The sequence below is a fragment of the Meyerozyma guilliermondii genome, genomic scaffold (genome assembly GCF_000149425.1).
Source record: "Meyerozyma guilliermondii ATCC 6260 scaffold_3 genomic scaffold, whole genome shotgun sequence".
NCBI classification, from domain to species: domain Eukaryota; kingdom Fungi; phylum Ascomycota; class Pichiomycetes; order Serinales; family Debaryomycetaceae; genus Meyerozyma; species Meyerozyma guilliermondii.
The window spans coordinates 1,332,543-1,358,939 of record NW_001809798.1 but is presented as its reverse complement, the minus strand read 5'-3'; the positions used below and the strand labels follow the sequence as shown (position 1 = coordinate 1,358,939).

The following is a 26,397-nucleotide window of genomic DNA, read 5'->3' as shown; positions in this document are numbered from 1 at the left end:
CAACATACATTTACCCAACCGCAATTAGCACGTAGTAACAACGGCACAATCAGCTCGTAGTACACCTAATCGCATAATCGCTCGTAGTTAACTCAACCGCATTGTCTGTAATGCAGTAATTACCAGGGCATTCCCTTATGTGCATTCCACTACTGACCCAACGTTGAGTGAGCATTGTTCTAGCCGCACCGGATCAAAATGTTAATGATCTCTATTTGAGTCCTAGGTCTTAGGTAGGAATCGTACAAAATCCTTGTCAAGTATTGGCGAGTTTTCAATCAACAATGAGGCAATACGAACACTCATGACCTAACGGCGTTAATCGCTCTAGGCACAATTGTCGCAGCACAATTATCGCAGGCACAAATACCGCTGCAGCGGTATGTGCACGCATGTCTGGGGTATAAAGGGCGAAACCTTTCCAGAGCAATTATCCAGTTACAAGAAATGCAATCCACTAAAGTTATGATCAACTACGCCGACTCCACCTGCAAGTGTGGTTCCAAGTGCTCCTGCTCGTCCAACTCATGCAAGTGTGGACAAGCTTGCAAGTGTGCCGACTGTGGTCACTAAGTTGTTTGACCCAGAGCTGGGCCCTTAATTGTTAGGCCATATGTTTTTTGAGTATGTTCAATATACCGATTGATTTCACTTTTGTAGTTTTGCGATTGCCAAACGATGCAATTTTGCGTTCTCTTCAAGATACTCTTTTGTTTGATTTGTGGAATGCTTGTCCAAGAATTTGTTCAAATCCGATTCGGTGATCCGTTCTATTCCTGACCATGCCTTTGAATGAGTATCACACAATTCGATGCAACGCAAAAAGTTATTGCGAGCTTCTCGGATGACCTCCCACACTTCTAGAATGCGGTCTTTTTTGTCCATTTTAACTTTGGACTCCTGGATGAATCTGTAGTAGTAGGCTAGACCCACCTTGTAAAACATGTTATAGGCATATGGCTCATGGAGTAGAATCTCCTTGTAGCAATGAATAGCTTTATCATAGTGGTGAATCTTGAAATATTCGTCACCCCATTCTGCCCAAGCTACTAAATCTGAAGGCTGAATGTTCAAGTAGTAATTCAAGTTGGTGATATACGATTCGTTGTCGTTCGACGTACGGCTAAACGTCACAAGACGACGCGAGAGCCTCACTTGATCAGGATCCAGTCCTAATAGCTCGGCTGCTCCCTTTTTATCACCTTGAGCCTCGACAAACATTGCCTTTAATAGCACTACTCTTTGTGAATTTTTGTCACCAAATTGATCAATAATGCGATCCAAAAACGTCTTGGCATCTACATCGTGACTCGTCATCAAAGCCAAATAGAACTGCATTTCATACAACTTGAACAATTCTTCCGGTTCCAAAGAGGAAGCGCTTAAGTCTAAAAAGTCACCAACCTCCACATAGTACTTTTCCAGTTCTTGCGGATCAAAATTAACAAATAAACCAGTGGTGGCTATAGACAAGAGCTTGCTTTTGACCAAAGAAGACATTGATCCCTATTTATAATGTTTTGAAATTGCTCTAAATGCCACACTACCGTTGTGGCTCTGAGGTGTTGAACTGCATGGCGGGTCCATTAGGTAATCGAAACCTATAAACAGCCTAATTCCAACTATTAGGGGAATGAAGTCTACCATAAATGAGCTTGAAAAACGATATACGGAACTCAACAACCAGTTATGTCACAAGCTAAACTCCATATTATGGTTGGACAAGGTAGAAAAACTTCAGAAAGAACCAGAAGACGTTATAAATGCAGAATATGAACGGATTGCAAAATCCATACCGACTAAACTTAAATTTACAAACGACGAAACTGACTCGACACTTGCCTTAGCCCGTCAATTGCGTGACCAGCTAAATATCATTCAAACAGACTCATATTTGAACGATTTGTTGCAAGTAACACTCCCAATTCTTCGTGCTATCCACCATGAAACCAGCGATCTCACTAGCCTGGAGCAGAAAATCGCTACTAATTTAAATCTCTTGTATGGTAACGACTCTGAAGATGGTGCTAATGTCTACAATACCATGAAAATGTTTCAGCAGGCCGAAACTAACGACGGCAGTATGATTCGAAATAGGCAGAAACTAGTCCACTATTTGATTGATACGGTGAAGCCTCGATTATTGGAGTATGACAGGGTCAGTAAGCGAGATCAGGAGGTAGCACAAATGGCATTGGAAAGGAAAAACCAGCAAATCGACGAATTTGTGGGCCAGTTATCATCAGATGAGATTGAAACCATAGATATTATGTATTCTGATCTCGTCAAATCCTGGCTAAAATCAGCTATCTATTGCGATCTACTACCAGGAATAGTGCTTACGTTGCCTTTAGACTGGCACAGCGATACTAATTTGGCAGCGGTAGTGAACGACTGCCTGAACATTGGTGCGATAATGACCAAGAACCAATCACTCGTGAACGTCGATACGATTAAAAACATTACTTCTGAAAAGTTGATATCATACGTGGGAGCACTTCAATAGTCCTATATTAGTCCTCTATGTACATTAGACTTGGAACAATCTCTTATTTACAATATCCCAATTGATACATTCCCACACGTTGGCCAAGTAGTCAGCTCTTCCTGTGGTACCGTAATCTTGAATGAAAGCTACGTCCCAAACGTTGATTGCTAGTAATGGTAATGTAAAATCCTTTTCACCATTCTGCGCAAGTTCCTTCACTTTATTCAAATTGTCGAGAGTTAATTCATCCACACTACCATTGAGATCAAGAGACTGGTTCTTACCATAATAGTAAGGCGTTCCATCGTTATTACATTTCAAGATCTTCAAGCTTTTGTCTGGTAACTCCACAAGAAATACCCAGCCTTGGCCAAAAGAGGAATCTGCTGCGAGCAAAAATTGCTCGCGAAATGCATCTATGGTGGGAAGATTTATATCGGCTAACCTTTCAAGCAAGAATCTGGAAGGCCTGGTCTTCTTGACGCTGGATTTATCTGAAAGTTGTTCGAAGAAAAAGTGGTTATTGTGAGCTTGTGATGCGAAGTGAAATACATGTTGTTCGGTTGTTTTCTTGGCTGTTTGCAAGAGGATCTGATAAGGGGGACGCAACTCGTTCTCGGTGCCGTTAGTATGCAATGTTAAGTTTAATGTGAGAAATTTCTGGTAATCGAGCCATGCGGTTTTGAATCCCTCAGGTGAGTAGAGACCTTCGATACCATTTTTGGTGAATTGCTCAACGTTCCTCAACTTGGGAACAGTATGAATCAGTCTCCAGTTGCCAAAAACTTTGGCTGGCCCCTTGGGCAACTGGCGGAAGGTGCCTCTGAACATTGGAGAAAGAAGCGGTGAAAAATCTCAAAGCGTTGACACGACCAAGATCTATGTGCAGGAAACACAAGATTTGGGTATAGCCAATGGTGGGAAATTCATAGATGCCAATTAGTCTAGAACCGTTGGTTTCAGGTACCTTCCTCAGGAATGGTTTCCACCTCACAGGATAAAACGGGGATGTTTTGTGCGATCCAATTGACATCTCGCATTAGACTCTTTGGATCTGCAACCACTTTGGCTTTTATTTTCTGCAAAACTTGGTCGTAAGGACATTCTTGGATCTTGTATTCTCTCAAAACCTTGTTAGTTTCAAGGTCAATGTAGATGCGAGTATCCCTTACTCTGAAGATGACATTATCAATTCTCAAAAAGAAGCGACATAGGACAAGAACACATGTGTGCATTACTCTTATTTTGGTCGAAAGCATGGATATTCCATTGTCTCCTAGTTCGTCCTCAAATAGAATCAGCTCATCGAAAAAAAGAATGGGATCTGGTCTGAGAAGCTTTTGGAGTGGTAATTCTTCATTGCAAGGAACAAATTCGGCATTTTTCACAGTTCCTTTGTAATTTGTAGAATATGTCCAGTCGTAGGGTTTAACTGACTCGAGAGATGTGAGACCACCCAAATCTTTGGTGGCTCTTTCGCGAACATCTATCGGTTTATGAGACGGTGAAGTCGACCGTCGGGAGTCAAGCCATTCTTTATGGTAGCTGACTCTAAGGTCCGACCCGGATTCAAGAGTATCCAACGCATCCAAACCATTGAACTCTATCGTTGCACCATTTTTATCGTTTTGTAGCTTTATCGAACTGTTTCCAAAGATCATTTCGGGCATAGGAAACTCGAACCGCAGTTCTAACGCATCTAATTCTGACGAGCTCAAAATAGGCTTCTTTATACGGTATATGCTCCAATCGCTCACTGTTATCGATGGTTGGTCTACGATGGGAAACGACGATTTGGGCGACGGAATGATCACTTGGCCACAATGATCGCATTGAGGATTATTGCAGACACCATGCTCCAGTTTGGCAGGCACGGAAACGTTACTGGTAGGCCTGGGAAAGGTACTAGAAGCCATTATCGAAGAAGAATTGGTTACCATTGAATCCCCGCGATTCGGTCTTCTTCCACTAGTATGCATTTGTACCATCTGACGAGCTGAGTTGACATGGACGGCATTTATACCCAGTATACGAGGCACAGATGTGCTGGGAAAGGTTGGAGCTGTTCGAGGATTCCGCTGATCACCCTGATTTTTGTTCTCCATTGTTGCTAACTAGAGGTTACCGATTCCTATTTTAATGAGAATGCGCAGGAAATGCAGGAACAGTAAATGTCAAATTCTATATAATCTAATATCAGGCTTCTTCCGGACTATCTTCCTTTGTCAGCCCACCAATCAACCCTTCTCTAACCGCCAACACGCTATCGGCAATAACCGCATCTACACCGGCTTTCATTTGTATCTTGGCCAATTCGGGAGAATTGTTCTCCACACCGTAGGTAACGCACACAAGTCCAGACGACTTGACAACTTGGGTCAACCGAGGAGTCTTGACCAAGGTTTTGGCAGCACTGACTATACCCAAGAGATTCCATTTCTTGGCGAATCTAATGGCATTTTGGAGCGATGAAGCCCGAATATCTGCCATTGGCTGGGTTCCAGCTTCTGTCAAGAACAAAATGGGAATCGTAGGCTGTTTCAATGAAAGTAACATACAGACATCTGGGTGGAACGAGGAGAAAATGATATCTCTGCCAGTGAGATTCTCATCGTAAACTGTCTTCAAAATGGTGTCCACATACATGTTTAATTCGATGGCTATCTCTCCCATACTTTCTTTCTCAGCCTCATCCAACATAGGGTACTTGATTTCAATATTGAACCCTACGTTTTTGGGCAATTTCTTAAACAAATCTTTCAAGGTGACAAAGTTGGAGGCAATCGAAAGACCTCGAGCGTTACCTTTAAATCCTTTATCCTTCCATGTCTTTGTCAATTTCATACGACGATTGAAATGCTCTTTGACCTCTCTGTCTAAATCGTCATCTTCATCGTCATCAAAATGCTCATGGACTGGCTTGAAATCTGGCGCCGATGGATACGAAGACATTGAACGAGGACGATTAAGCTTGCTTAACATCTCATCATCAAGGGAATAGTTGGCTTTAAACTTGACCTGCTTGTCGTTCGATCCATTAACTATCTTCTCCTTCAATGATTTCTTGTTCTTTTCTTTGATAATCCGCTCGTCTTCCTCATGCAAATTCAAAAACTGCTCAGCAGTAAGAGCGTGCATGGGGATATCAACACCAGACTCAGCAACTGTGAAATCATGATAAATCACTGGCACGAAATCCTTGGTCAATTGAACGTCAAATTCAACATAAGACGCTCCCAATGATGCTGCTGCGATAAAGGATTCCACAGTATTTTCTCCCAATTGCAAAGACTTCTTATTGCTGACATTCTTACCCAATCCACGATGTCCGATGACTCTGGTAGACACCAACTGTTTCCAGTAAGTATCACTTCTCGACAACTTCATAGCTGAATGTTCAAAAGGACTGATAAACATGTACTCAAATCTCACCGAACCCAAGATATCCAACGAGTCAGACTCAATAATTGGACTGGTGATACTATTGTTCAATGAGCGAAGATGAGGACCCACTCCAGTGTAAGCAGAGCTCAAGAGAGCAACAGCACGTCCCAAAATCTTTTGATCTTTCCGCAAAGGATGGTTTACTGCAATTGGAGCATTCGAGTACTGATAAGTTGGAACAATATCAAACGTGACAATGATATCGTTCATGTTTGTCTTTCGTAGCAATTGGAACGTGATAGGATCAGTAGCGCTTCCATGGTGATCTTCAAGAGGAAGATCAACAACCACTGGTGGTTCCACTTCAACATTATTGCTGCGAGTCCGACAAGTAATAACCAAAGACAAGGCAGTATCAAGTTCTGTAAACAAGCTTTTTGTCATGGAGATCTTGTTAAGTTCAACGGGTTCCCTATCGTCTCTTAAATCGGTAGTACCCAATGTAATAAGAACCAATTGTTCTTCAGGTGCCAAATATCTATGTCCGAAAGACTTGATGGGCTTTGCCTTACGTCTGCTCATGGGTGATTTTGACCTTGAACTTGCACGGCCATTAGTACCTTCCAACTGGCGGAGTTGTTTGTATACTTCAGTAACCGCAGATTTGTTGGATTCCGGAAGTCTATCAACACTTGTAGTTGACAATGCAAATTCTTCAGTACTATCATTGTTATGGGTAGGGCTTAAAGAGCTGTTAGGAATCCGTTGCAAGTTATTCGCCTGATTGTCAATATCGTAAAGAAGTAAGGCTTCATTCTTGGGCTTCAACATGTCTGCCACATCCAAATGACCTCTCAAAGTGGCATGTTCCATGGGCAACCAACCAGAGTCATCAACAATGTCGATCTTGCATTCTGCGTCAGTAAGCAATTGTACCACCTCTTTATAACCTTCAGAAGCGGCTACGAAAATTGGGGTCCAACCAAAAACATTTTCACCAATTTCAGTATTAGCTCTCTCAGAAAGAAGAAATTCAACCACCTCCACATAATTATGCTTGGCCGCAATATACAACGCAGTTTCGTTGTTGTGCTCGAGATCGGTATAATTCACATCGATTTTGCCCTTGCGAATCAAGTTGACCAATATCTCTGGTGAGTTCAAACGAACTGCCAAAAGAAGCAAACTTGGACAAGACAAATGAGACCGACTATAAATGATTAAGTTGTCAGTGGTCATAGGATGCTTTCCAATAATAGACAAATGCAATGGAGTCAAACCTTCTTGATCGCACCACATTTCATGGTTATCAATTGGCACATTGCTGTTGATAAGTTTCCATTTGTAGAGATATTCAAGCAAAATCTTTGAAACATCCTTCAAACCATACTGAGCGGCATAGTGTAATGGGGTTCTGGCATAATTATCCTTGGCAATCAATAACTTGCCGAGTTCATTCTGGAGAATGTCTCTGGACTCAATATGGTTCAATATATGACACAAGCCATTGACTTGAACCGGACGAAGCTGGCTACCATCTGGTCCACTTTCATTACCATAAAGTCTGCTAACATCCGTTGATTCACCTGGAGTCATCTGCTTCTGTTCTTTGATCACCTGGCGCTTACCCAAACTCACAACATGTTGGTGGAAAAAGTTCCTGCCACTAATGTCAAATTTGTCATACAATGCATTTTGCACATTGATGTTTCTTGAATGGGTCAATTCCAACAAGTACTCAATCAAAAAATCAATACACTTTAAGGCATTTGAAAGCGTTGCCCGATTCAACAACGAAATCATGTACTTGAGGTTTTTCCTCTGCTGAGGAGCCTCCAGTAGCTGATCCAAAAGTGCCTCGGCGTCATCGCGTTGAATAATATCGTTATATTCTTGAAGGAATACCTGGTCCACAGAAGTAGACAACGCAATAGCTTGTGCCTGGTTGGTGGAGCCGGTGGTGACAATGTGCTGAGCACCCAAGTCATTGAGGAGATTGTTGATCATATCAAGTCCACTTAACAATCCAGACTGGTTTGCAAATGGTAAGGCATTGACACGAGTGGAAAGATAGTTCTCCTTATTGTTCACTGGAAGAGTCACCAGGTTATTTCCAAGTTCCAGATTTGTGGCCTGAGCCAACTTTTCTAGCTTTTTATCCAATTTCTTCAAGATCTTGACAAAACCTTTGTGGTTCAATTCACCAAACCATTTCAAGTTTCGGTAAATGGATCTTAATTCCATAAGGATGGAAATGATTTCATCCAACTCGTCAGAAGACTCTATCTGATGACTGATCTTGCCATCTTTGTATCCAACGACTGCAACCACCTTATCTAACCGACGACTATATTCCTTGTACTGTTTATTGTAGAACTCATTGACCTTTTCAATATCCCTATCGAGTTCGAAAAAGTATTCCGAAAGAATAGTGGTTATAAAACTTGGAACATCAACCTTCACGGTGTCAATATACTCCAATTGTTGGTCAATATTCTTGATGATCTTCTTAAGATGCTTATAGTTCATATAACACACCGACCATTCTGGGATCTGGTGGGTCAAGAAGGTTTTCCCAAACTTCATATTGAAGCGAATGAACGAGAGTCTAAGTGAAGTTGACTATCACCACAACCAGTGTCCAACGTTGAGGGGCTTATGCAATGCGCCAAAAAATTTGTGGTGTTTCCACGTGTGGTTCGTGGGGTAGCACGTTCGCGATGAGTCCGCGAAATCCTCCGAAGTAAGAGAGAGGAAGTAAGGGAAGTAGAAAGTAAGAAGTCTAGAAGGAAACTCCTTTAGTGGAGAGAACTTCAGTTTATATCCTTTTGAATATTTAGGATAAAATTATCTCTTTGTAATCTTTCTTTTTGGATGCTATTTTAGGGCGTTTTAATGCGTTATCTACACTCCGATAGCGTCTCACTGACGTATTTCGACGGATAGTCGTTCGCGGCACCGCCAATACCAAGAATGATGCTCGCTACAGACGGAAAGAGAACGCGAGGGGGGGTCCGAGGTAGTGACTATGTTCGCTTAGTCATCCGCATCGATCGCGCTCATCGCCCCAAACCGGTAGGAGATGCCGGAACACCCATCACGGCGTCGGCTGCCGTTTACGATACCTTGAACTTGGAGTTTTCATTATAAAAGCGGCACGTTAGCACCATTATTCAATACTGTTACTATGGATTCTAGTAAGTGAAAAAAACACTCAGCTCACAAAATCATTTTGCTAACACAGTCTCCTACAAATTTCATCCTCACAAGAAAGCGACAATTATAACGGCGCCATTTTCTGGTGGCCAGCCCAAAGGAGGGGTTGAGCTTGGTCCTGAGTATATCATGAATGCTGGATTTGAAAAGCAGATCGCCAATCTTGGCTGGGATGTTAAGGTTGAGAACCCATTAGACGACACTTCGTTCGAAGACAAGAAGACCGATGATAAAGATCAATACGGTGTCAAAAATGCTGCAATTGTTAGCGAATGTTGCCAAAAGATTTACAATGCCGTCAACAACTCTGTTGCCAGCGGAAGACTTCCAATAACTATCGGAGGAGATCATTCTATTGGCACCGCTACTGTGGCAGGAACCATGGCGGCTCGTCCAGATACTTGTGTTTTGTGGATTGATGCCCATGCGGATATCAACACTCCTCAAACCACCGAGTCTGGAAACCTCCATGGATGCCCCATGTCATTCGTGATGGGACTCGACAAGGATAGCTACCCACCTGAATTCTCATGGGTTCCTCAATGTTTGAAACCAAACAAAATAGCTTATATCGGCTTGAGAGATGTTGACGATGGAGAAAAGCGTATTTTACGTGAAAACAACATCCCGGCATTTTCCATGTACCACATTGACAAATATGGAATAGGTAAAGTGGTGGAGATGGCTCTTGACAAAATTAATCCTGACCGGTCTGCTCCCATCCATTTGTCTTACGACGTCGATGCAATTGACCCATCATTTGTTCCCGCGACCGGTACTAGAGTAGAAGGAGGACTTACTTTAAGAGAGGGTTTATTTGTTGCTGAAGCCGTGGCAGAAACTGGTCTTTTGTCGTCGATGGATATTGTGGAAACCAACCCTCTTTTGGGCCAAACTGACGCCCATATCTTGGACACCGTCAGTGCAGCCTGTGCCATTGGTCGGTGTGCTCTTGGCCAAACATTGTTGTAGTTACAATTTGCAGCCAACATTTTTCGAGCTGTTCCTGCACCAACCAACCTACCATTTTTCCCTCCCCCGCATATTTTGTATGACGTGCTGCACACAGCCCCTACCATATGATTGCTAAATCCAATATATATAAAAGAGCCACCTGTCTCATTTTAAAAAATCAATGTCTTCAGTAATTGCTTCTAATATTCCCTCCAGCATCTCATATGAGAAGCTTCAAGAGTTCTTCTCTTTCTGTGGAAGTATAAAAACCATCAATTTGGTGTCCAAGGGCGAAAAGACCCTGACATATGAAATCCATTTTCAGCTGGAAAAGGCATTGACCACTGCACTTTTGTTGAACGATGCGGAATTGAATGGTGTGTCGATCAAGGTGGAAGAAAATAAGGGAGATGCCCCTCCAAAGTATGGGGAATCGGGTGCTTCAAAGGAAGTGAGTGACAACAAGATTCAAGATGAATCCACCACCACTGGTGATTCCAAGTATGACGATATCAGTCAGGAAGAGAAACCAAAGTATGCTATCATGGCACAATTGCTTGCTCTGGGATACCAAGTCTCCGACAACTTGATTGAAAAGGCAATTTCTTTTGACAAAGAAAAGGGATACTCAGGCAAATTCAAATCATTCTTGGCTGACTTGGATGCCAAGTACATCCACTCCAGCCAACCAGACTCGACTGCCAACCGTGGAATCGAAAAGGCTCAGTCTACACTCAACGACTTGACCAACAGTTTCAATAAGTCATCTTACCTGTCGCGGCTTTCGCAATATTTTGAAAAGGCTGCAAACCATCCTTATGGTATCAAGATCCACAGATTTTACGAAAGCTTGGCCAAAGATGTGCGTGAAGTGCACGAAGAAGCCAAGAGACTCACGGAGCTTAGAAAGGAGCGCGATGAGCAACGCAAGGTTGACCAATCTGCCGCCAATGCCAGTGCCGGTGCTGCAATCAATAGTGCCAATTAGTCTAATATATTATTCGAACTACAGACTGTAGTGAAACTGTAGTTCCAAACTACCATCTCAAATCAACATCTAAATCTACCGTAGACTGCTATGACTGAAATTTTCACTCCGGAACTGTCACGGCATTGATCCGATGGGATTGTATGTCCGGTTCCGCGCCGGGCGCGCTAAGGTCCGAGGTAATGATTGCTAGGTTCGCAGCCAATCATACGGTCGCGATAAGTATATATTGTCTATGTTTACAAGAAAATTTAAAATATAGAGCCATTTAATCATCATCAAGAAACTATCTTCATCATCATTCGGCCATGCCCGGATCGGCGCCGAATCACAAGACCCCGGACCTAAGGCCGCGGCCTGGGGAAAGTCGTGCGCGCCTCAATGTACCCCGGAGGAAAGGATGTCCCCCACAAAAAACTATTTAAGTAGCCGTAAATCACATCCGGTCAAAAACCGCGGTTTCAACTTGTAAACTTCGCCGCAATTATTTATTCAGCTCACAATGTCTGCTCAGAACCAACAAAAAAAGGGTAGAGGTCTCACCGACTTGGTTGCTGGTGGAACTGCTGGTCTCTTTGAGGCATTATGTTGTCATCCATTGGATACCGTCAAAGTTCGAATGCAATTGTACAGAAAATCGGGTAAAAAACCGCCAGGATTTATTCGTACTGGTATCAATATTGTGCAAAAGGAGACATTTTTGTCTCTTTACAAAGGTTTGGGAGCAGTGGTGATTGGAATTGTCCCCAAAATGGCATTGAGGTTCTCGTCATATGAATTTTACCGGTCGCTTTTGTATGCTCCAGATGGTTCAATTACCTCTGGAAACACATTCCTTGCTGGTGTGGGAGCTGGTATCACCGAAGCAGTCTTGGTGGTCAACCCTATGGAGGTGGTGAAAATTAGATTACAAGCTCAACATCACTCTATGGCTGACCCATTGGACATTCCAAAGTACAGAAATGCACCCCACGCAGCCTACCTTATCGTTAAAGAAGAGGGGTTCAGCACGTTGTACCGTGGTGTGTCTTTGACTGCGGCTAGACAAGCCACTAACCAAGGTGTCAATTTCACTGTTTATTCCAAATTGAAAGAACGTTTACAAGAATACCATGGAACCGATGCGTTGCCTGCTTGGGAAACATCTGGTATTGGTTTGATTTCAGGTGCTTTGGGTCCATTATCGAATGCTCCATTAGACACCATCAAGACCCGGTTGCAAAAAACAACCTATGCATCCAAGGACTCAGCATTGGTCAGAATCGTCAAGATTGGTAACCAATTAATCAAGGAAGAGGGAACCGCTGCCTTGTACAAGGGTATCACCCCAAGAATCATGAGAGTGGCTCCAGGACAAGCCGTCACCTTTACCGTGTATGAATACATGAAGAGGTTGTTGAATGGAGAAACTGATATTCCTGGTATCACCAACAACAACAAGAAATTGGAGTAGTGCATCAAAAGTTAATAAACGTGGTTTATATTCATCTCACTCTTCCTATCATAGTTTATTTTCCTATCATTTTCTTTTCGCTTTTCCGGCATACAACCTAAGGTCCTTAGGTTCATTAGCACCTTCAATTGCCATGACTTCACGCCTTCAATTTCTCAGCCGAAGGCTCTTGGCATCTTCAGCCAGATCCTATGCTAGAAACAGAACTAGAATTACTCGAGAAATATCTGAAGAAGAGGTCCGGAAATTTGCTCAACAACGGCAGCAACAGCTGAGCCAAAAGCAAGACTTTTATTATCACGAACAACCGTCGACCGATTATAAAGGGCATGTGGGCCAACCATCTCAATTCAACACGGTTTTTGAGGTTCCTCCCAATAAGAATGGCTTGATAACCCCGGAAGATGGCATATATGATATACTTCGGGAGCCAACTTTGGTAATCGAAAGACAGATGGAATTTATGAATGTGATTCTTGGATTCGAACAAGCAAACAGGTATAAGATCATGAACTCGAGAGGAGACCAGATTGGGTTTATGGAAGAAAAAGATATGGGACTTCTCAAGGTTCTTGGTCGACAATTTTTCAGGTTACATCGTCCATTCGATATTGATGTATTTAACAATTACGGCGATTTACTTTTGACAATTAAGAGACCATTTTCATTCATTAATTCACATATCAAGTGCTACTTACCCGGGTACGATAGAGACGGACAATTGATGCACGAGATCATCGGGGAGTCGATTCAAAGTTGGCATCTTTGGCGACGCAAGTATAATTTGTTCAAGTTGGAAGATGACGAAACCGACGAATACGAGCAATTTGGAGCTATAGATGCTCCGTTCTTATCGTTTGACTTCCCAGTAACGAATGAAAATGGTGATGTGATAGCTTCGGTAGACAGAAACTGGGTGGGACTCGGACGAGAATTGTTCACCGATACTGGTGTATATATTATTCGCATGGATCCCGCCAGTTTTGAAGGTCTTGGCAACATGTACCCTTCAGTCGCGGGCCCGCTCACGTTGGACCAAAGAGCTGTGCTTCTTGGAAATGCCGTAAGTATTGACTTTGATTATTTTTCAAGACACAGTCGTGGTCCTGGAGGTGGACTCTTTGCTCTCGGTGATGTGGAATAAATAACTATCTTCTGATACTCTTGTAATCCTGTATCATACGAACGTGGCCTTTATGCTCTGCTTCCTTGAGCAAACGGGTCCATTCACTCTCACTACACTCTGAAGCGAGGCTAGTTACCAAAGCGCCAATCAACCCAGTATAATCTTGACGACGCAATTTGTTTTCACGGGCCCATTGCTCACGTTTCACCACTTCCTGACTCATAGCCTCGGCGTCATCAATTTGCTTGAAATACTCGAGCCGATTGTGGGTAATTGCCAAAAGCGAAAATCGAAGTTCTCCACTATACATTGAAATTCGTTTCATGAGAACCTCGGAAACTGCGTGGGGAAACGTTTCTTTTGTGCAAGGTCCGTGCTCAATTGGATAGCTCTTGAGCCCATCAAGTTCATAGAGAGTGCCATCAATGTTCTGGTAGCCTATAAAATGGAACAAACCGTCGTCATGATCGTAGTAATTGTGTTGTGGTGGTCTCTTATCGTTAGCAATCATCGGTGGAGCAGAGAACGAATTATGGACAGTTCTGATCAAAGTACTGTTGGATATAGTATCACCAGTCATCTCGCTATCGAACCCTGTCACAAAAGACTTGAAATTGGAGAGTTCTGGGCCCAAATCAATGTTACTATTCATGAGAATGTTGAGAACAGCCTGAGTAGCACAGGCATTCTGAATGGTTTGTTTGGCGAAAAAAATCCCCTTTTCTTGATAATCTTTATCGTATGTTCCCGCAAGAGGTTTATTTCCATCACTGGCGTATTGGCGATCAATATTGCCATATTTAAAGAGAAAAATTACACCATGAAGTGGAGCAAATTGCAGAAGCGAATCGGAATCTATAGAAAAAATATCATCCAACTCAACATTGGGCACTTGTAGCTTTTCCACGAGCTCTGTAAACACACCGGCGTCGGAATCAATGGTGTTCCAACCGTCAGACATGGTGATAACTCTTAAAACTTTACAAACGCAGCCGCTGATGATTTGCACTTCCTGCAGGCAGCCCGAGTTATCTCGTAGAAACCGTGTTCTTTATAACTGCCATGTCATTATTCGGACAATCGTACGAGGAGTACACAAACTTGTATGCCTCGGGGTCAAGTCCTATAGTACCTTCTGACAAATACCTGGGTATAATCACGGTTTTGTTGATAATAGTTGGTAAGTTGAAATATATGAAGCAGCGGGGTATGATTGAATTACAGTTACAATCTGTTCAAACACAATGCCCTTCTTCGGATCATTTTCCTGGTCATTTTCTTGATCTTTTCTTTATCTTTGCCTTGGGTTCACCTCGCCTATTCGGCTGCTCAGTACTAACAAAGCATTTATTTCTCTCTCTTTGGCTTTACTAGTGGACAAAAAGGCCCAATCGCCCGTGAGCTACTTTACCCATGCTACAATTGCATCTTTAGCCGTGGGCTTAGGCAGTATATATGTCTCTAACCTGGTGGGTGTATACATATAATGCAAGATACAGAAAGAATATGAGCTTTTAGAGACTCCAAGTGCTTTATAACCGTAAATTTCGATCTCAATTAATCGTAACTCTCAATCTCAATTACCATTGCCCTCACTTTTAACTTCCGTTCTCGGTATTGCTCGCTCCAATCTCTTGAACTTTTCGCTCTCAGTCGCACTGAATCTTTAATGCATTTGGGCCTACCAACTATCTTCCTATTACTATTATCGGTAGTGGCGGGTGAGGATGTCTACGCCTCAGACCCTAATATCTACGAGCTCACTCCTTCTAACTTTGACAAGGTGGTTCACAAATCAAATTATACTTCCATCGTCAAATTCTACGCTCCATGGTGTGGTTATTGCAAACAGTTGACACCAATTTACAAGAAATTGGGCAAGTTTTTCCATAAAGATGGACAGTACGCCGTCAATGTAGTGGCAGTGAACTGTGATAAAGATTACAACAAACCTTTGTGTAGCAAACATCGGGTCAGTGGATTTCCAACATTGATGGTGTTCCGTCCTCCCAAATATAACCAAGATAAACCAAAACCACAAGGAGTTCACGCTATGGAAACGTATTCTGGTGAAAGAAGCTTCAAGTCTATCATGAATTTTGTCAATTCTCGTATCAAAAATTATGTGAAAAAATTCAATAATCCATCAAGTGATAGCTTGAGACAATGGTTATCCAATCCTTCCACTAGAAGTAAGGTGGTATTGTTCACGGAGTCTAATTCTATTCATAATATGTACAAATCGTTGGCTATTGACTTTTTGAATTCAACCGAGTTTTCCATGGTCACAGTGAAAGATAAAGACCTGTTCAAACAGGCAGTGGCCGATTTGAATTTGAGCTCTATAACCGACTTTCCCATGCTTTTTAACGTTCAGGAAGGTGAGCTAGTTCGCTTTGACCGACCAAAACTAGATGACAAGTTAGCTATCAGCAAATGGCTCATCGAACAAAACGGTCACTTACCAGTAGAGGGTCAGCTTTCAAAGAAAGACCGCTACTATTCAAAATACCGAGGCATAAAGGAGAAGAAACCCAAAGAGGATAGGACCGAAAAACCTAAAAAGGAAGCCAAGAAGAAAACCGTCCACGATGAATTATAATGTCCATAGTCAATGGCCAATCTTATCAAACATATCCATAATATCTTCCTCTTCTTCTTCTTTCTTTTGCTCGATATCCAAGCTCTGGATCCAATTCGTCACTTGGTCTATCATGAGCTTAGAGTTGGGCACAAAGTGACCTCCAGGGTGTTTCAACAAAGTAGAGATATCTTTGGTGCTTTCGTAAAATGCCTCTGATCGACTTGCCTCCACCACAGTGTCCAACTCTCCATAAACATGAAGAATTTTGAACTTGTCTTCACTGGTGGGAAAGTATGAGTCGTACATCTCCTGACCTGAACCCTTGCTTGTGTCTAATTTGAATCCCGAATATAGGATAACGAATTTCAACGAATCTACATGAAAAAATTCGTTGAATTTATGGCAAATAATACCTGCCAAGCATGCTCCTTGAGAGAAGCCAACCAAACCTACAACAGGTATATTTTTGTCGTTTTCATCAATTTCTTGCTGGAAGCCCTCTTCAGGAATAATCTTGCCGTTTTCCAAGTAGTCTCTGATTGTCACTATGGAATCATCAAGCTTGATTCCTTCGCCAGAAAGGAGATTTCTCTTGAACCACCAGCCACGATAGTCTGTCTCTTCATCGCTGGAGCTTGGAACCGAGTTGAACTTGGATAATGAGTCTCGAGATGGAAGATCACTCGGAGTTAGCCGGACTGGTCCATTAAGATATACCGGTTTATAGTTGAGTTTGATTAGTCTTTTGCGGAGAGCCGATGTTTTGGCATAGAAGAGCGACGCCGATTGGGTAAAACCATGAAAAAAGAGTATTCTTCCTTTACACTCTGTCATCGCCAATAATGATAAATTGGGTGCGAAATTTATTCGGATATAATTTACGATGCGAATACCTCTAATTACCTATAACCGACTCAAGATCGAGTATATCACGGACTATTCGAATCTTCGACAAGTCAGCATTATCTCCTGACCCATAAAACTCTTCAAAGTCAACTTTTTGTTTCAACTTTTTGTACTCCTCCTCTAATTCGACATAGTGGATAACATTTCCAAAGCCCAACCTGTGAGCCGCCTTGACGTTAATCTCACTATCATCTACAAAATACTGCTGTTTCAACACTCCCGGCGTTCGGAAGTTGGTGGACGTGTGGGTCAAGTCCAAAAAGTGGAAAAAGTACTCGTTCATAGGCTTGCAAATGATAGGAAATTTGGAATAGTCACAAAACGTAAGTCCGTCAAAGAGATCTCCAAGGCCCAAGAACGATATGACTCGAAGCGCATGGTTCTTGTAAGCATTGGTGACCAACCAAAAGTAGTCAAATTTATGAGTTTCTTTAATGCGAATCAACATGTCGCGAAGTTGCTGATTGTAATGAAGAACACTCTTCAAGTCTAGCGCATCATCAACCTGGGCATTGTATTCCAAAGCATCGACTTGGTGGTTTCTCACAAGGCCCTCCAAGGCCAATCCGTATTCACGGTAATAATTTATATGCAATTTATGAGCTTCCTCGTCGTCAAGTTGAAGGCTATCCTTGAAATATTGGTGGATCTTGTCTTGCATCATGTCATGGATCCGAGTAGACCGCTGGTACAAGCAATTATCTATGTCAAAATAAAAGACTTTGTTTGGTTTCGATGAGTCAGCTGGAGGAATCGGGCCGAATCCATACGGTAAGTGAATGGAAGTACCTGGTTTCTCGGATCCGGCGAGCTCAGGGTTAGCATATGTGATTGGTTTTGCTTCCAGGGCCGTCATAGTGGTTTACTTGTTTGCGGTTTAATGATACTTGTGCTACAACGTGGGATTCTCATGAACCCAGTGCACCCAACACCAGTTAGGGTATGGATGTGCTTAGTCGTAGAAGATATCTATAAAGGTACGCCGCTGATACTGTCGCTTCATAGCCATGAGTTTTTGAAGGAGTGCTGTGGCTTGAGTAATAATAGTTCTTGAAACTTCAGTTTCTGAGCGTTCAAGCGAGGCCACTTGTGAAGTTATGTCCTTTTGCTTTGTGTCGAGTAGTTGCAAAATTCTTTGGTTTGTTTCCTTTGACTCATTAATGGTGTTCAATGGAGATAGAACAAGTAGCAAAGAGTATAATTGGTAGTGAACATCAATAACAGATTGAAAATCCGAGGATTTCTCCGGCTTGTCCATCGTCATTTTTGTACCAGCCTCAATGCAATCATTTAACGTACTGTTCAAAGTCAGCATACCATTGACAAATGCAAGAATCATGTCCTGAACAATGGTTCGGTCAACCAGATTCCATAGTAAAATGTAGTGTTCTATATCGCAATTTGGAGACAGTGGACAAAAAGGAATATTCGGTTTCGTTTTCAATCGGCCTCAAGGACTTGAACACTGTTTCGGCAACTGTGAGTACGGAACTGGCTCCCAAAGTTCGAATTAAAAGTGGAAAGATGTCCCTCGCCAAGTGTGATAAGTCAACGTAGTGGTTGAGGTATAGGTTCGAGTCAGCAAGTACGAGAAAGAAATAATAAGCCATTGAGGTATCAGACTCTTGAACTAAGCGAAAGCACTTGAACACAAGACCAAGTCTCTTGAGTAAGAGTTGACCATCAGGAAGGGCCAAGTACCGACTAAACGTGCCAGCACGAATAGAAGTACCGAAACTTGGTTCTATAGTCATTGATTGAAGAATTGATTCCAAGTCGGCAATGTTCATCCCTCTTACGTCCTTCACACTGTGAATCAAGTAGGCCACGAAATTCAGCGCCAGAGTCACAACTGCTTCCGATGAGCTCGACACACATTTTTCTACAAAGTCCGCAAAATGCGTTCTTGTACTTTGGTAAAGTGCATCATAATTATTTGGCTGCAACGCTCGGCACCAGATCTCCGGCTGAGACTCGTACTCTACAAACCGGACAGAATAGAACTGACTTTCCCGAGTCAAAAGTTGCAGAATTTGGGTATTTTCAGCCGTCAATGCATATTTCTGAGGACGCCAACGGTTCAATTGGCCAACCACTTGGGCTGTTTCTTGGCGTTTCGAAGCCTCCTCTTCTGCCTCTACACTCTGCTGCCTCAGTATTGCCTGGTCCAAGGCTCGGCTTCTTTCGTAAACCGCCGTATTGGCCACGGCATCGGACTGGAAAATCAGAGGAAGTTGCACCACGAATTCATCGTCGATTTTCTGGGATCTTTTCTCAGACAATCTTGGCCGCTTGTGTTTCCTACGATGTCCGCTTGGAGCTAGTATGTCTAGAACATCGTCGGAGTCCAGAGACATTGCATGGTTACTCTGGTCTGCAACCACGCCGTCCGCGGCACCAAACTTTAAAACGGCACTTATAAACCCCGATGCACCGCGCGGCTCCACATTCCCACCGGAACATAAAATTAATTTAGTAACTTTGTGGTTATACAAAATGTCAGACAAATTAGAACTCGACCCCCTTTTCAACAAGATCGATGAACTCAAGCCTCAATTCATCGAGAGATTACGCCAGGCTGTTGCTATTCCTTCGGTTTCCAGTGATGAATCATTGCGTCCTAAGGTTGTGGCCATGAGTGAATTTCTCGTTAAAGAGCTTAAAAAATTAGGTTTCCATGACATCCAGTCTCGCGAATTGGGTACCCAGCCTCCTCCAGTGGCAGATCCTAATTTACAGCTTCCACCTATCATTTTGGGCAGATTTGGAAATGATGCTAAGAAGAAGACGGTGTTGGTATATGGCCATTATGACGTGCAACCAGCGTTGTTGGAAGACGGCTGGAACACCCCACCATTTGAGCTTACTCACGACAAGACGAAGGACATCTTGTACGGAAGAGGATCCACCGATGACAAAGGTCCAGTGATCGGATGGTTGAATGTGATCGAAGCCCATAATGAGTTGAAATGGGAGCTTCCCGTCAACTTGGTGGTGTGCTTTGAAGGTATGGAGGAGAGTGGATCATTAGGATTGGAAGAACTCATTGGTCGCGAGGCCAAACAGTACTTCAACAAAGTGGACACTGTATGTATTTCCGACAACTATTGGCTCGGTACTAGTAAACCTGTGTTGACTTACGGTTTACGAGGATGCAATTACTACCAAATCACCGTCAATGGACCTGGTGCTGACTTGCACAGTGGAATTTTCGGTGGAATTATCGCAGAGCCAATGACTGACTTGGTAAAGGTAATGTCTCAATTGGTCGATTCCGCCGGTAACATTTTGGTTCCTGGAGTGTTGGACATGGTAGCACCACTCACCGACAAGGAAAATGCCCTTTATACCGACATTGACTTTTCTGTGGAAGAACTCAATGCTGCTTCTGGTTCCAATACCGCTCTCCACCAGAAGAAAGAAGATATTTTGAAGCACAGATGGAGATACCCCTCGTTGTCTTTACATGGAATTGAAGGTGCCTTTTACGGTGCTGGTGCCAAGACGGTGATTCCTGCCAAGGTTATCGGCAAATTTTCAATTAGAACTGTGCCAGATATCGATTCTCACAAATTGGACCAACTTGTATTCGACTATGTCAACAAGAAATTCGCTGAATTGAAGTCGCCCAACACTTTGAAGGTCGAATTGATCCACGACGGAAACTACTGGGTCTCCAATCCATTCAACGAAGCTTTTACCGCTGCTGCCAAAGCTACTGAGCACGTTTGGAACATCAAGCCGGATTTCACTAGAGAAGGTGGATCCATTCCAATCACCTTAACTTTCGAACAGCAATTAAAGACAGATGTGTTGTTGCTTCCTATGGGTAGAGGTGATGACGGTGCCCATTCCATCAACGAAAAGTTGGATATAAGCAACTATATCAATGGGTGCAAAACTTTGGGAGGATACTTGCACTACTACGGACGTGGTTAGGTGAGGATATGAATAAGTACTACAATATACTATGGCAATACACTAACAATACACTAATAGTAAACTTGCAATATACTATGACCACTAGCAATATTTTGAAATAACTTTTGTGCCCACTATCCATTATGGCTTACCTATAAAATCTACCCGTTACCCGCACAGCGAAAAATTTGAAGAATCTACGCGCCAACATTCCACATAACTTGTACAAATTGGCTACTATTCCCCACCCTATTCGGCCACATCCTGGCTTATCTTTTCCTCACAACCTTACTATCATTCACTTACAACTATAGATCATGTCTGAAAATTTGAAACGTGCTGAGTCCCTTTTCAATAGGATCATGAAGCAGAATGCCAGCATCAGTAATCCTTCTTTGACAAGAACAGCAGGCGAGGGACCAACTGGGGGCAATGGAAACGGAGGAGGACGTCAGTCTGGTCACCATCACCATAAATACAAGTCTCATAAAAATACCAATCGTCATCACCATTACAATTACTCGACCCAATCGGGCACATCCAATGCTAATTCCAATGTAACAGCTGCCCTTCCCAAGAAAGATCCCATTAAAGCTGCCGACGATACTATAGCAAAAATCCCTTCTGACCATCATATATTGCCATATTGTTGGACCATATGGTACCATTCGCGGTCGAAACCAAAAAAGGAAACCGACGAAGATCCCAAGGAAGAAACACCAGCACCGGTTGGAGTAGATACCTATTTATATCTGACCAAAGAAATCGAGTTTTTGGACGTTAATAGTCTTGACAAGTCCAATTTGGTCACCAGCATCGGATCGATCGAGCAATTATGGGTGAGTTTGTCGTCGATCAAAAAGACATACCATCTCCCCATAGGAACCGAGCTTTTGGTTTTCAAGAGCGGCATAAATCCCGTGTGGGAAGACCCAATTAATGCCAAGGGAGGACGTTGGGTTTTCCGGTTCAATCGCCGTTATAACCTTCCCGCGGAACAAACCAATGTTGATTCAATAAAAAGTTTGAGACAGCGGTCCAGTTTGATCTGGGAACGTCTTTTACTCAAAACGATGACGGGATCTATCATTCCCGACGGTGACTACACCCCGGAAGTTCAAGACATATTACTTAATGACATAACTGGATTAGTTTTGAGTGTGAGAAAAGACGATGACATCATTAGCATTTGGAACGCAAACTTGAACTTCAACAAAAAGAAACCATCCGACGACGATGATAAGAAAAAATTGACGTCGTTCCAAGCAAGACGAATTATCTGCGATCTGATACTTCGAGTGGTTCGAGAGGTGGACCTCATTATGACCGGCAGCAACGACGTCTTTACAGTTGATACGGGCTCTAACGAAAGGGTACAGGGAGTTTCATTCGAGTACAGAATGCATGCAGACAGTAACAACCCAGTGCCTGAAAAATATGGAAGACGGTACAAGCAGCATAGGCAGGAAGAAGAATAGAACAATAGGTAATAGAATACAATCACATATGAAATTTAAAAGGTCATAAATGACTTATGGGCAGGTCAATGGAGTGTCGGAAAAAAAGATAAACAGTACGTCAGACACAATAGAATGAATCTTCTATTGCATCCTAAGCCCGAATGTAGTGATCCCCGCCTAGATACACACGTGACTTTTCTTCATATTTTTTTGCGTCACAGTAAAGTTAATTTCTCAAACGCAGCAATTCCTTGATAAATTGGCTGGAAGTAAACCTTTATATTTTTCACATTCGCCATCATCCAAGTGCTCCAAGTGAACTATTGCTATAACACGCTCTAAGTGGAAACGTTGTAGCTTCCAAGTGCTACTAACAATCGAAAGTGTTCATTACCACCTGTGGTACCATCCCTTCTGATATCTAAAATTTGGCCACCCGGTGATACTTCTTTGTCAACTTTAAAGAGCCAAGTTCACTTGTCATTCCTTTGTTGAGCCTGTGCTTTTCTCTTTGCTGATGACTTCTCGAAACGACTTTGAAACTGCCCCTTCAATAGTTCAGTTGTTCCAGTCCGCCAAGAAGCTCCTTGCCCTCCAACCACGAGTAGAAAACCGCAATCTACGCAAGGAAAACTCTAGAATGCAAAAAAACTTAATGTCCTCCGAATTATATGGCAATAACAATCGGGTTCTCGAATTACTCTCTCCTTTGAGTATTGACGAGATCAAGAGTAGCCCGCCTTATGCTCCCAAACAGCCTAAAAACTACCAACAGAACAACGGTATTACTGAAATTACCCCTGCAAGCGTGAATGATTCTCCTCCAACAAGTGCAACCAGTAAAAGTGATGGATGGACGAACAATTCGTGGCATACGAGTCTCCCAAACCAAAGTATCCAGAAGGACCATATGACTACAATAAAGAAGGAACCCATAACTACCGTGACTCCCCTTCAAATACAATCCAACCATACTCAGGAATTCCAGTCCTATATCCCACCACAGCATACAAAATCCAACCTCACATCTTCGTTATCCAAGGAAAAAAACAAAAAACCAAAAGACTCGGGCCCCAAAGTTCAATGCTTCAACTGTAATACTTCCAACACCCCCTTGTGGCGTAAAGATCCCGATGGCAACACATTGTGTAATGCTTGTGGTCTCTTCTTGAAGTTACATGGCAGCACTCGTCCGTTAAGCCTAAAAACTGATGTCATCAAGAAACGTAGTTCACGAAAAACCAGCGTTCTGAAAATGCCTACTTCCAATCATTCCTCGAGACCCGGATCTTTTCAAGACAAGACATCATTTAGACCAACCTATGAGGAAGATAAAAACCAAATATCTACATCGCTCAACAACAGCCAAAATGCAAGGTACAAGAACGTATTGATCTTGCCCAAACCTCCTGGTGGTTCTGCTCCTTCTTCAGTTCCCTCGTCTTTGAAGACTCCATCCGGAACACCATTAAGATCCATTCCAATCCCCAGTTCACATAATTCAACTTCTCTGGCCGCAGCCAGTCCAGCTTCCTTCATAGGAGGATCTGGATTCACTGTCCCAAATACCCCTAATAGCAATCAGCAGTTCAAGCGGAAAAAGTCCGAGATAGGATTCGAATATAATGATGCTGTTCGCCGAGGTCCCACACCGGGTTCATATGGTAACAATCTCGTCAAGCGCACACCATCCATTAGTTCATCGATGCAAGCTCGATCGTTCCAAAGAAAGGGATCCAATATCGGTTTGAGTACAATGGGCAACGGTAGTGGTTCACTCACCTATAATAACATCAATCTCTTGAACCAACGCAGTGCGAAGGACTTGACTGGAAGTTACTTTGATGCTCTGAGGAATCCTCCAGTCGACACACCTGGCTCAATAACCTCACATTCTTCGTTTTCAAGCTTACAGGCTGGTGGTCCTATAACCAATCTGCACCGTCAATCTTTCATTGTTCCCTCAGATATGGACAATATCGGAAACGCCGAGATGGATGCTCTCCGAAGCATACCAATGGAGGATCCAGACGACCAGACCGAAGATTACTTTAAGAATTTTACGCTGTTACAACTGCATGATGATGAACTATTGGATTTGGATACCAGCATGGTCAGTATGGGGAACAAGTACGAGGTGAATTTACCCACTACAAAGTCTACATTGACCAGCGGCCTTCGGGTTAACAATGGCCACCCTAATGATCCAAGCGGACAAGAACTCAAGGACCTCGATTGGCTCAAGTTCGAAATTTAATCTCCGAGTATATACTGACAATATTTAACGACCCCCCATCTCCTCGTCGTACCCACGTTTTCTGGTACGAACAATTGTCAGTACTGGTGTGGTGGGTGCACGCGTAGTATAAAAAGGTGCGAAAAATTTCTCGTTGTTCATCACGAAAATGTCTGCTCCAGCCAACAATTACAAAGTCGCCGATATCTCCTTGGCTGCCTTCGGCAGAAAGGATATCGAATTGTCCGAGAACGAAATGCCCGGTTTGATGGACATTAGAAAACGTTACGGTGCTCTCAAACCTTTGAAGGGTGCTAGAATCGCCGGTTGTTTGCACATGACGATTCAAACCGCAGTTTTGATTGAGACTTTGGTTGAGCTCGGTGCTGAGGTCACCTGGTCTTCTTGTAACATTTTCTCGACCCAGGACCACGCTGCTGCTGCCATTGCTGCTGCTGGTGTCCCCGTGTTCGCATGGAAGGGTGAGACCGATGAGGAGTACTTGTGGTGTATTGAACAACAATTGTTCGCTTTCAAGGACAACAAGAAGTTGAACTTGATTTTGGACGATGGTGGAGACTTGACCTCTTTGGTTCACGACAAGTACCCTGAGATGTTGGATGACTGTTACGGTTTGTCTGAGGAAACCACCACCGGTGTCCACCACTTGTACAAGATGTTGAGAGACGGTAAGTTGAAGGTTCCTGCCATCAATGTTAACGATTCCGTTACCAAGTCCAAGTTCGACAACTTGTACGGATGCAGAGAGTCGTTGATTGACGGTATTAAGAGAGCCACCGATGTGATGATCGCCGGTAAGGTTGCCGTTGTTGCTGGTTTCGGTGACGTTGGTAAGGGATGTGCTATGGCCTTGAGAGGTATGGGAGCCAGAGTTATCGTCACCGAGATCGACCCTATCAATGCTCTTCAAGCTGCTGTTTCCGGTTACCAAGTTTGCCCTATGGAAGAAGTTGCTTCCATTGGTCAAATTTTCGTCACCACCACTGGTTGTCGTGACATTCTTACCGGTGTCCACTTTGAACAAATGCCAGAAGACGCCATTGTTTGTAACATTGGTCACTTTGACATCGAAATTGACGTCGCTTGGTTGAAGGCTAACGCCAAATCTGTTGTCAACATCAAGCCTCAAGTCGACAGATTCTTGATGAAGAACGGTCGTCACATTATCTTGTTGGCCGAGGGTAGATTGGTCAACTTGGGATGTGCCACTGGTCACTCCTCGTTCGTCATGTCTTGTTCTTTCTCCAACCAGGTATTGGCTCAAATCGCTTTGTTCAGATCCGAGGACAAGGAATTCAAGGCCAAGTTCCCCGAGTTCGCCAAGATCAACAAGTTTGACCTCGGTGTGCACTTGTTGCCAAAGATCTTGGATGAGCAGGTTGCCAAGTGCCACTTGGACCACTTGGGTGCCAAGTTGTCTGTCTTGAGCGATGTTCAAGCCGAGTACTTGGGTTTGCCAAAGGAAGGTCCATTCAAGGCTGACATTTACAAGTACTAATTGCAGTACTTTGTTCTACCTAAGATCTTTTCCTCGCACTGGTTTTTTTTAAACCAGGGTTTTTGGTATATTTGATTTTACATGCATCAACTGCATTAATGGGTAACGAGTTACGACTGGTTCATTCTTTTTTTTTATTTTATTTGGGTGGGTTAAAAGAGA

The 26,397-nt window shown here is 43.0% G+C and overlaps 17 protein-coding genes across 17 annotated transcripts; 10 read left to right on the top strand and 7 right to left on the bottom strand. All coding sequences in view use genetic code 12, as the record gives it.

Annotated features, from left to right (window-relative positions):
* Window positions 1-648: 648 nt before the first annotated feature.
* On the bottom strand, window positions 649-1,500 carry PGUG_03073 (uncharacterized protein; the record flags this gene model as incomplete). Its single annotated transcript, XM_001485294.1, has 1 exon — window positions 649-1,500. One exon carries the CDS (start codon window positions 1,498-1,500, stop codon window positions 649-651), a length of 852 nt encoding a protein of 283 aa, XP_001485344.2.
* Window positions 1,501-1,633: 133 nt separating this feature from the next.
* PGUG_03072 (uncharacterized protein) lies at window positions 1,634-2,506 on the top strand (the record flags this gene model as incomplete). Its single annotated transcript, XM_001485293.1, has 1 exon — window positions 1,634-2,506. One exon carries the CDS (start codon window positions 1,634-1,636, stop codon window positions 2,504-2,506), a length of 873 nt encoding a protein of 290 aa, XP_001485343.2.
* Window positions 2,507-2,530: 24 nt separating this feature from the next.
* PGUG_03071 (mitochondrial 37S ribosomal protein mS42) lies at window positions 2,531-3,319 on the bottom strand (the record flags this gene model as incomplete). The annotated part of the gene is made up of 1 exon (XM_001485292.1): window positions 2,531-3,319. One exon carries the CDS (start codon window positions 3,317-3,319, stop codon window positions 2,531-2,533), a length of 789 nt encoding a protein of 262 aa, XP_001485342.2.
* A 128-nt stretch (window positions 3,320-3,447) lies between these two features.
* TIP41 (Tip41p) lies at window positions 3,448-4,593 on the bottom strand (the record flags this gene model as incomplete). The annotated part of the gene is made up of 1 exon (XM_001485291.1): window positions 3,448-4,593. One exon carries the CDS (start codon window positions 4,591-4,593, stop codon window positions 3,448-3,450), a length of 1,146 nt encoding a protein of 381 aa, XP_001485341.2.
* A 91-nt stretch (window positions 4,594-4,684) lies between these two features.
* Window positions 4,685-8,458, bottom strand: GDE1 (glycerophosphocholine phosphodiesterase; the record flags this gene model as incomplete). Its single annotated transcript, XM_001485290.1, has 1 exon — window positions 4,685-8,458. The coding sequence occupies one exon, from the start codon at window positions 8,456-8,458 to the stop codon at window positions 4,685-4,687; it is 3,774 nt and encodes a 1,257-aa protein (XP_001485340.2).
* A 759-nt stretch (window positions 8,459-9,217) lies between these two features.
* CAR1 (arginase) lies at window positions 9,218-10,060 on the top strand (the record flags this gene model as incomplete). The annotated part of the gene is made up of 1 exon (XM_001485289.1): window positions 9,218-10,060. One exon carries the CDS (start codon window positions 9,218-9,220, stop codon window positions 10,058-10,060), a length of 843 nt encoding a protein of 280 aa, XP_001485339.1.
* Window positions 10,061-10,223: 163 nt separating this feature from the next.
* Window positions 10,224-11,030, top strand: PGUG_03067 (uncharacterized protein; the record flags this gene model as incomplete). Its single annotated transcript, XM_001485288.1, has 1 exon — window positions 10,224-11,030. One exon carries the CDS (start codon window positions 10,224-10,226, stop codon window positions 11,028-11,030), a length of 807 nt encoding a protein of 268 aa, XP_001485338.2.
* A 502-nt stretch (window positions 11,031-11,532) lies between these two features.
* On the top strand, window positions 11,533-12,483 carry SFC1 (Sfc1p; the record flags this gene model as incomplete). The annotated part of the gene is made up of 1 exon (XM_001485287.1): window positions 11,533-12,483. One exon carries the CDS (start codon window positions 11,533-11,535, stop codon window positions 12,481-12,483), a length of 951 nt encoding a protein of 316 aa, XP_001485337.1.
* PGUG_03065 (uncharacterized protein) lies at window positions 12,431-13,627 on the top strand (the record flags this gene model as incomplete). Its single annotated transcript, XM_001485286.1, has 1 exon — window positions 12,431-13,627. One exon carries the CDS (start codon window positions 12,431-12,433, stop codon window positions 13,625-13,627), a length of 1,197 nt encoding a protein of 398 aa, XP_001485336.2.
* Window positions 13,628-13,631: 4 nt separating this feature from the next.
* Window positions 13,632-14,570, bottom strand: YUH2 (Yuh2p; the record flags this gene model as incomplete). Its single annotated transcript, XM_001485285.1, has 1 exon — window positions 13,632-14,570. One exon carries the CDS (start codon window positions 14,568-14,570, stop codon window positions 13,632-13,634), a length of 939 nt encoding a protein of 312 aa, XP_001485335.2.
* A 708-nt stretch (window positions 14,571-15,278) lies between these two features.
* Window positions 15,279-16,211, top strand: PGUG_03063 (protein disulfide isomerase; the record flags this gene model as incomplete). Its single annotated transcript, XM_001485284.1, has 1 exon — window positions 15,279-16,211. One exon carries the CDS (start codon window positions 15,279-15,281, stop codon window positions 16,209-16,211), a length of 933 nt encoding a protein of 310 aa, XP_001485334.2.
* Window positions 16,212-16,220: 9 nt separating this feature from the next.
* PGUG_03062 (putative serine hydrolase) lies at window positions 16,221-17,027 on the bottom strand (the record flags this gene model as incomplete). Its single annotated transcript, XM_001485283.1, has 1 exon — window positions 16,221-17,027. The coding sequence occupies one exon, from the start codon at window positions 17,025-17,027 to the stop codon at window positions 16,221-16,223; it is 807 nt and encodes a 268-aa protein (XP_001485333.1).
* Window positions 17,028-17,088: 61 nt separating this feature from the next.
* Window positions 17,089-17,955, bottom strand: PGUG_03061 (nucleotidase; the record flags this gene model as incomplete). Its single annotated transcript, XM_001485282.1, has 1 exon — window positions 17,089-17,955. One exon carries the CDS (start codon window positions 17,953-17,955, stop codon window positions 17,089-17,091), a length of 867 nt encoding a protein of 288 aa, XP_001485332.2.
* A 1,469-nt stretch (window positions 17,956-19,424) lies between these two features.
* Window positions 19,425-21,038, top strand: PGUG_03060 (metallodipeptidase; the record flags this gene model as incomplete). Its single annotated transcript, XM_001485281.1, has 1 exon — window positions 19,425-21,038. The coding sequence occupies one exon, from the start codon at window positions 19,425-19,427 to the stop codon at window positions 21,036-21,038; it is 1,614 nt and encodes a 537-aa protein (XP_001485331.1).
* Window positions 21,039-21,337: 299 nt separating this feature from the next.
* Window positions 21,338-22,498, top strand: PGUG_03059 (uncharacterized protein; the record flags this gene model as incomplete). Its single annotated transcript, XM_001485280.1, has 1 exon — window positions 21,338-22,498. One exon carries the CDS (start codon window positions 21,338-21,340, stop codon window positions 22,496-22,498), a length of 1,161 nt encoding a protein of 386 aa, XP_001485330.2.
* A 499-nt stretch (window positions 22,499-22,997) lies between these two features.
* Window positions 22,998-24,737, top strand: GLN3 (nitrogen-responsive transcriptional regulator; the record flags this gene model as incomplete). The annotated part of the gene is made up of 1 exon (XM_001485279.1): window positions 22,998-24,737. The coding sequence occupies one exon, from the start codon at window positions 22,998-23,000 to the stop codon at window positions 24,735-24,737; it is 1,740 nt and encodes a 579-aa protein (XP_001485329.2).
* A 148-nt stretch (window positions 24,738-24,885) lies between these two features.
* On the top strand, window positions 24,886-26,235 carry SAH1 (adenosylhomocysteinase; the record flags this gene model as incomplete). Its single annotated transcript, XM_001485278.1, has 1 exon — window positions 24,886-26,235. One exon carries the CDS (start codon window positions 24,886-24,888, stop codon window positions 26,233-26,235), a length of 1,350 nt encoding a protein of 449 aa, XP_001485328.1.
* Window positions 26,236-26,397: the final 162 nt, after the last annotated feature.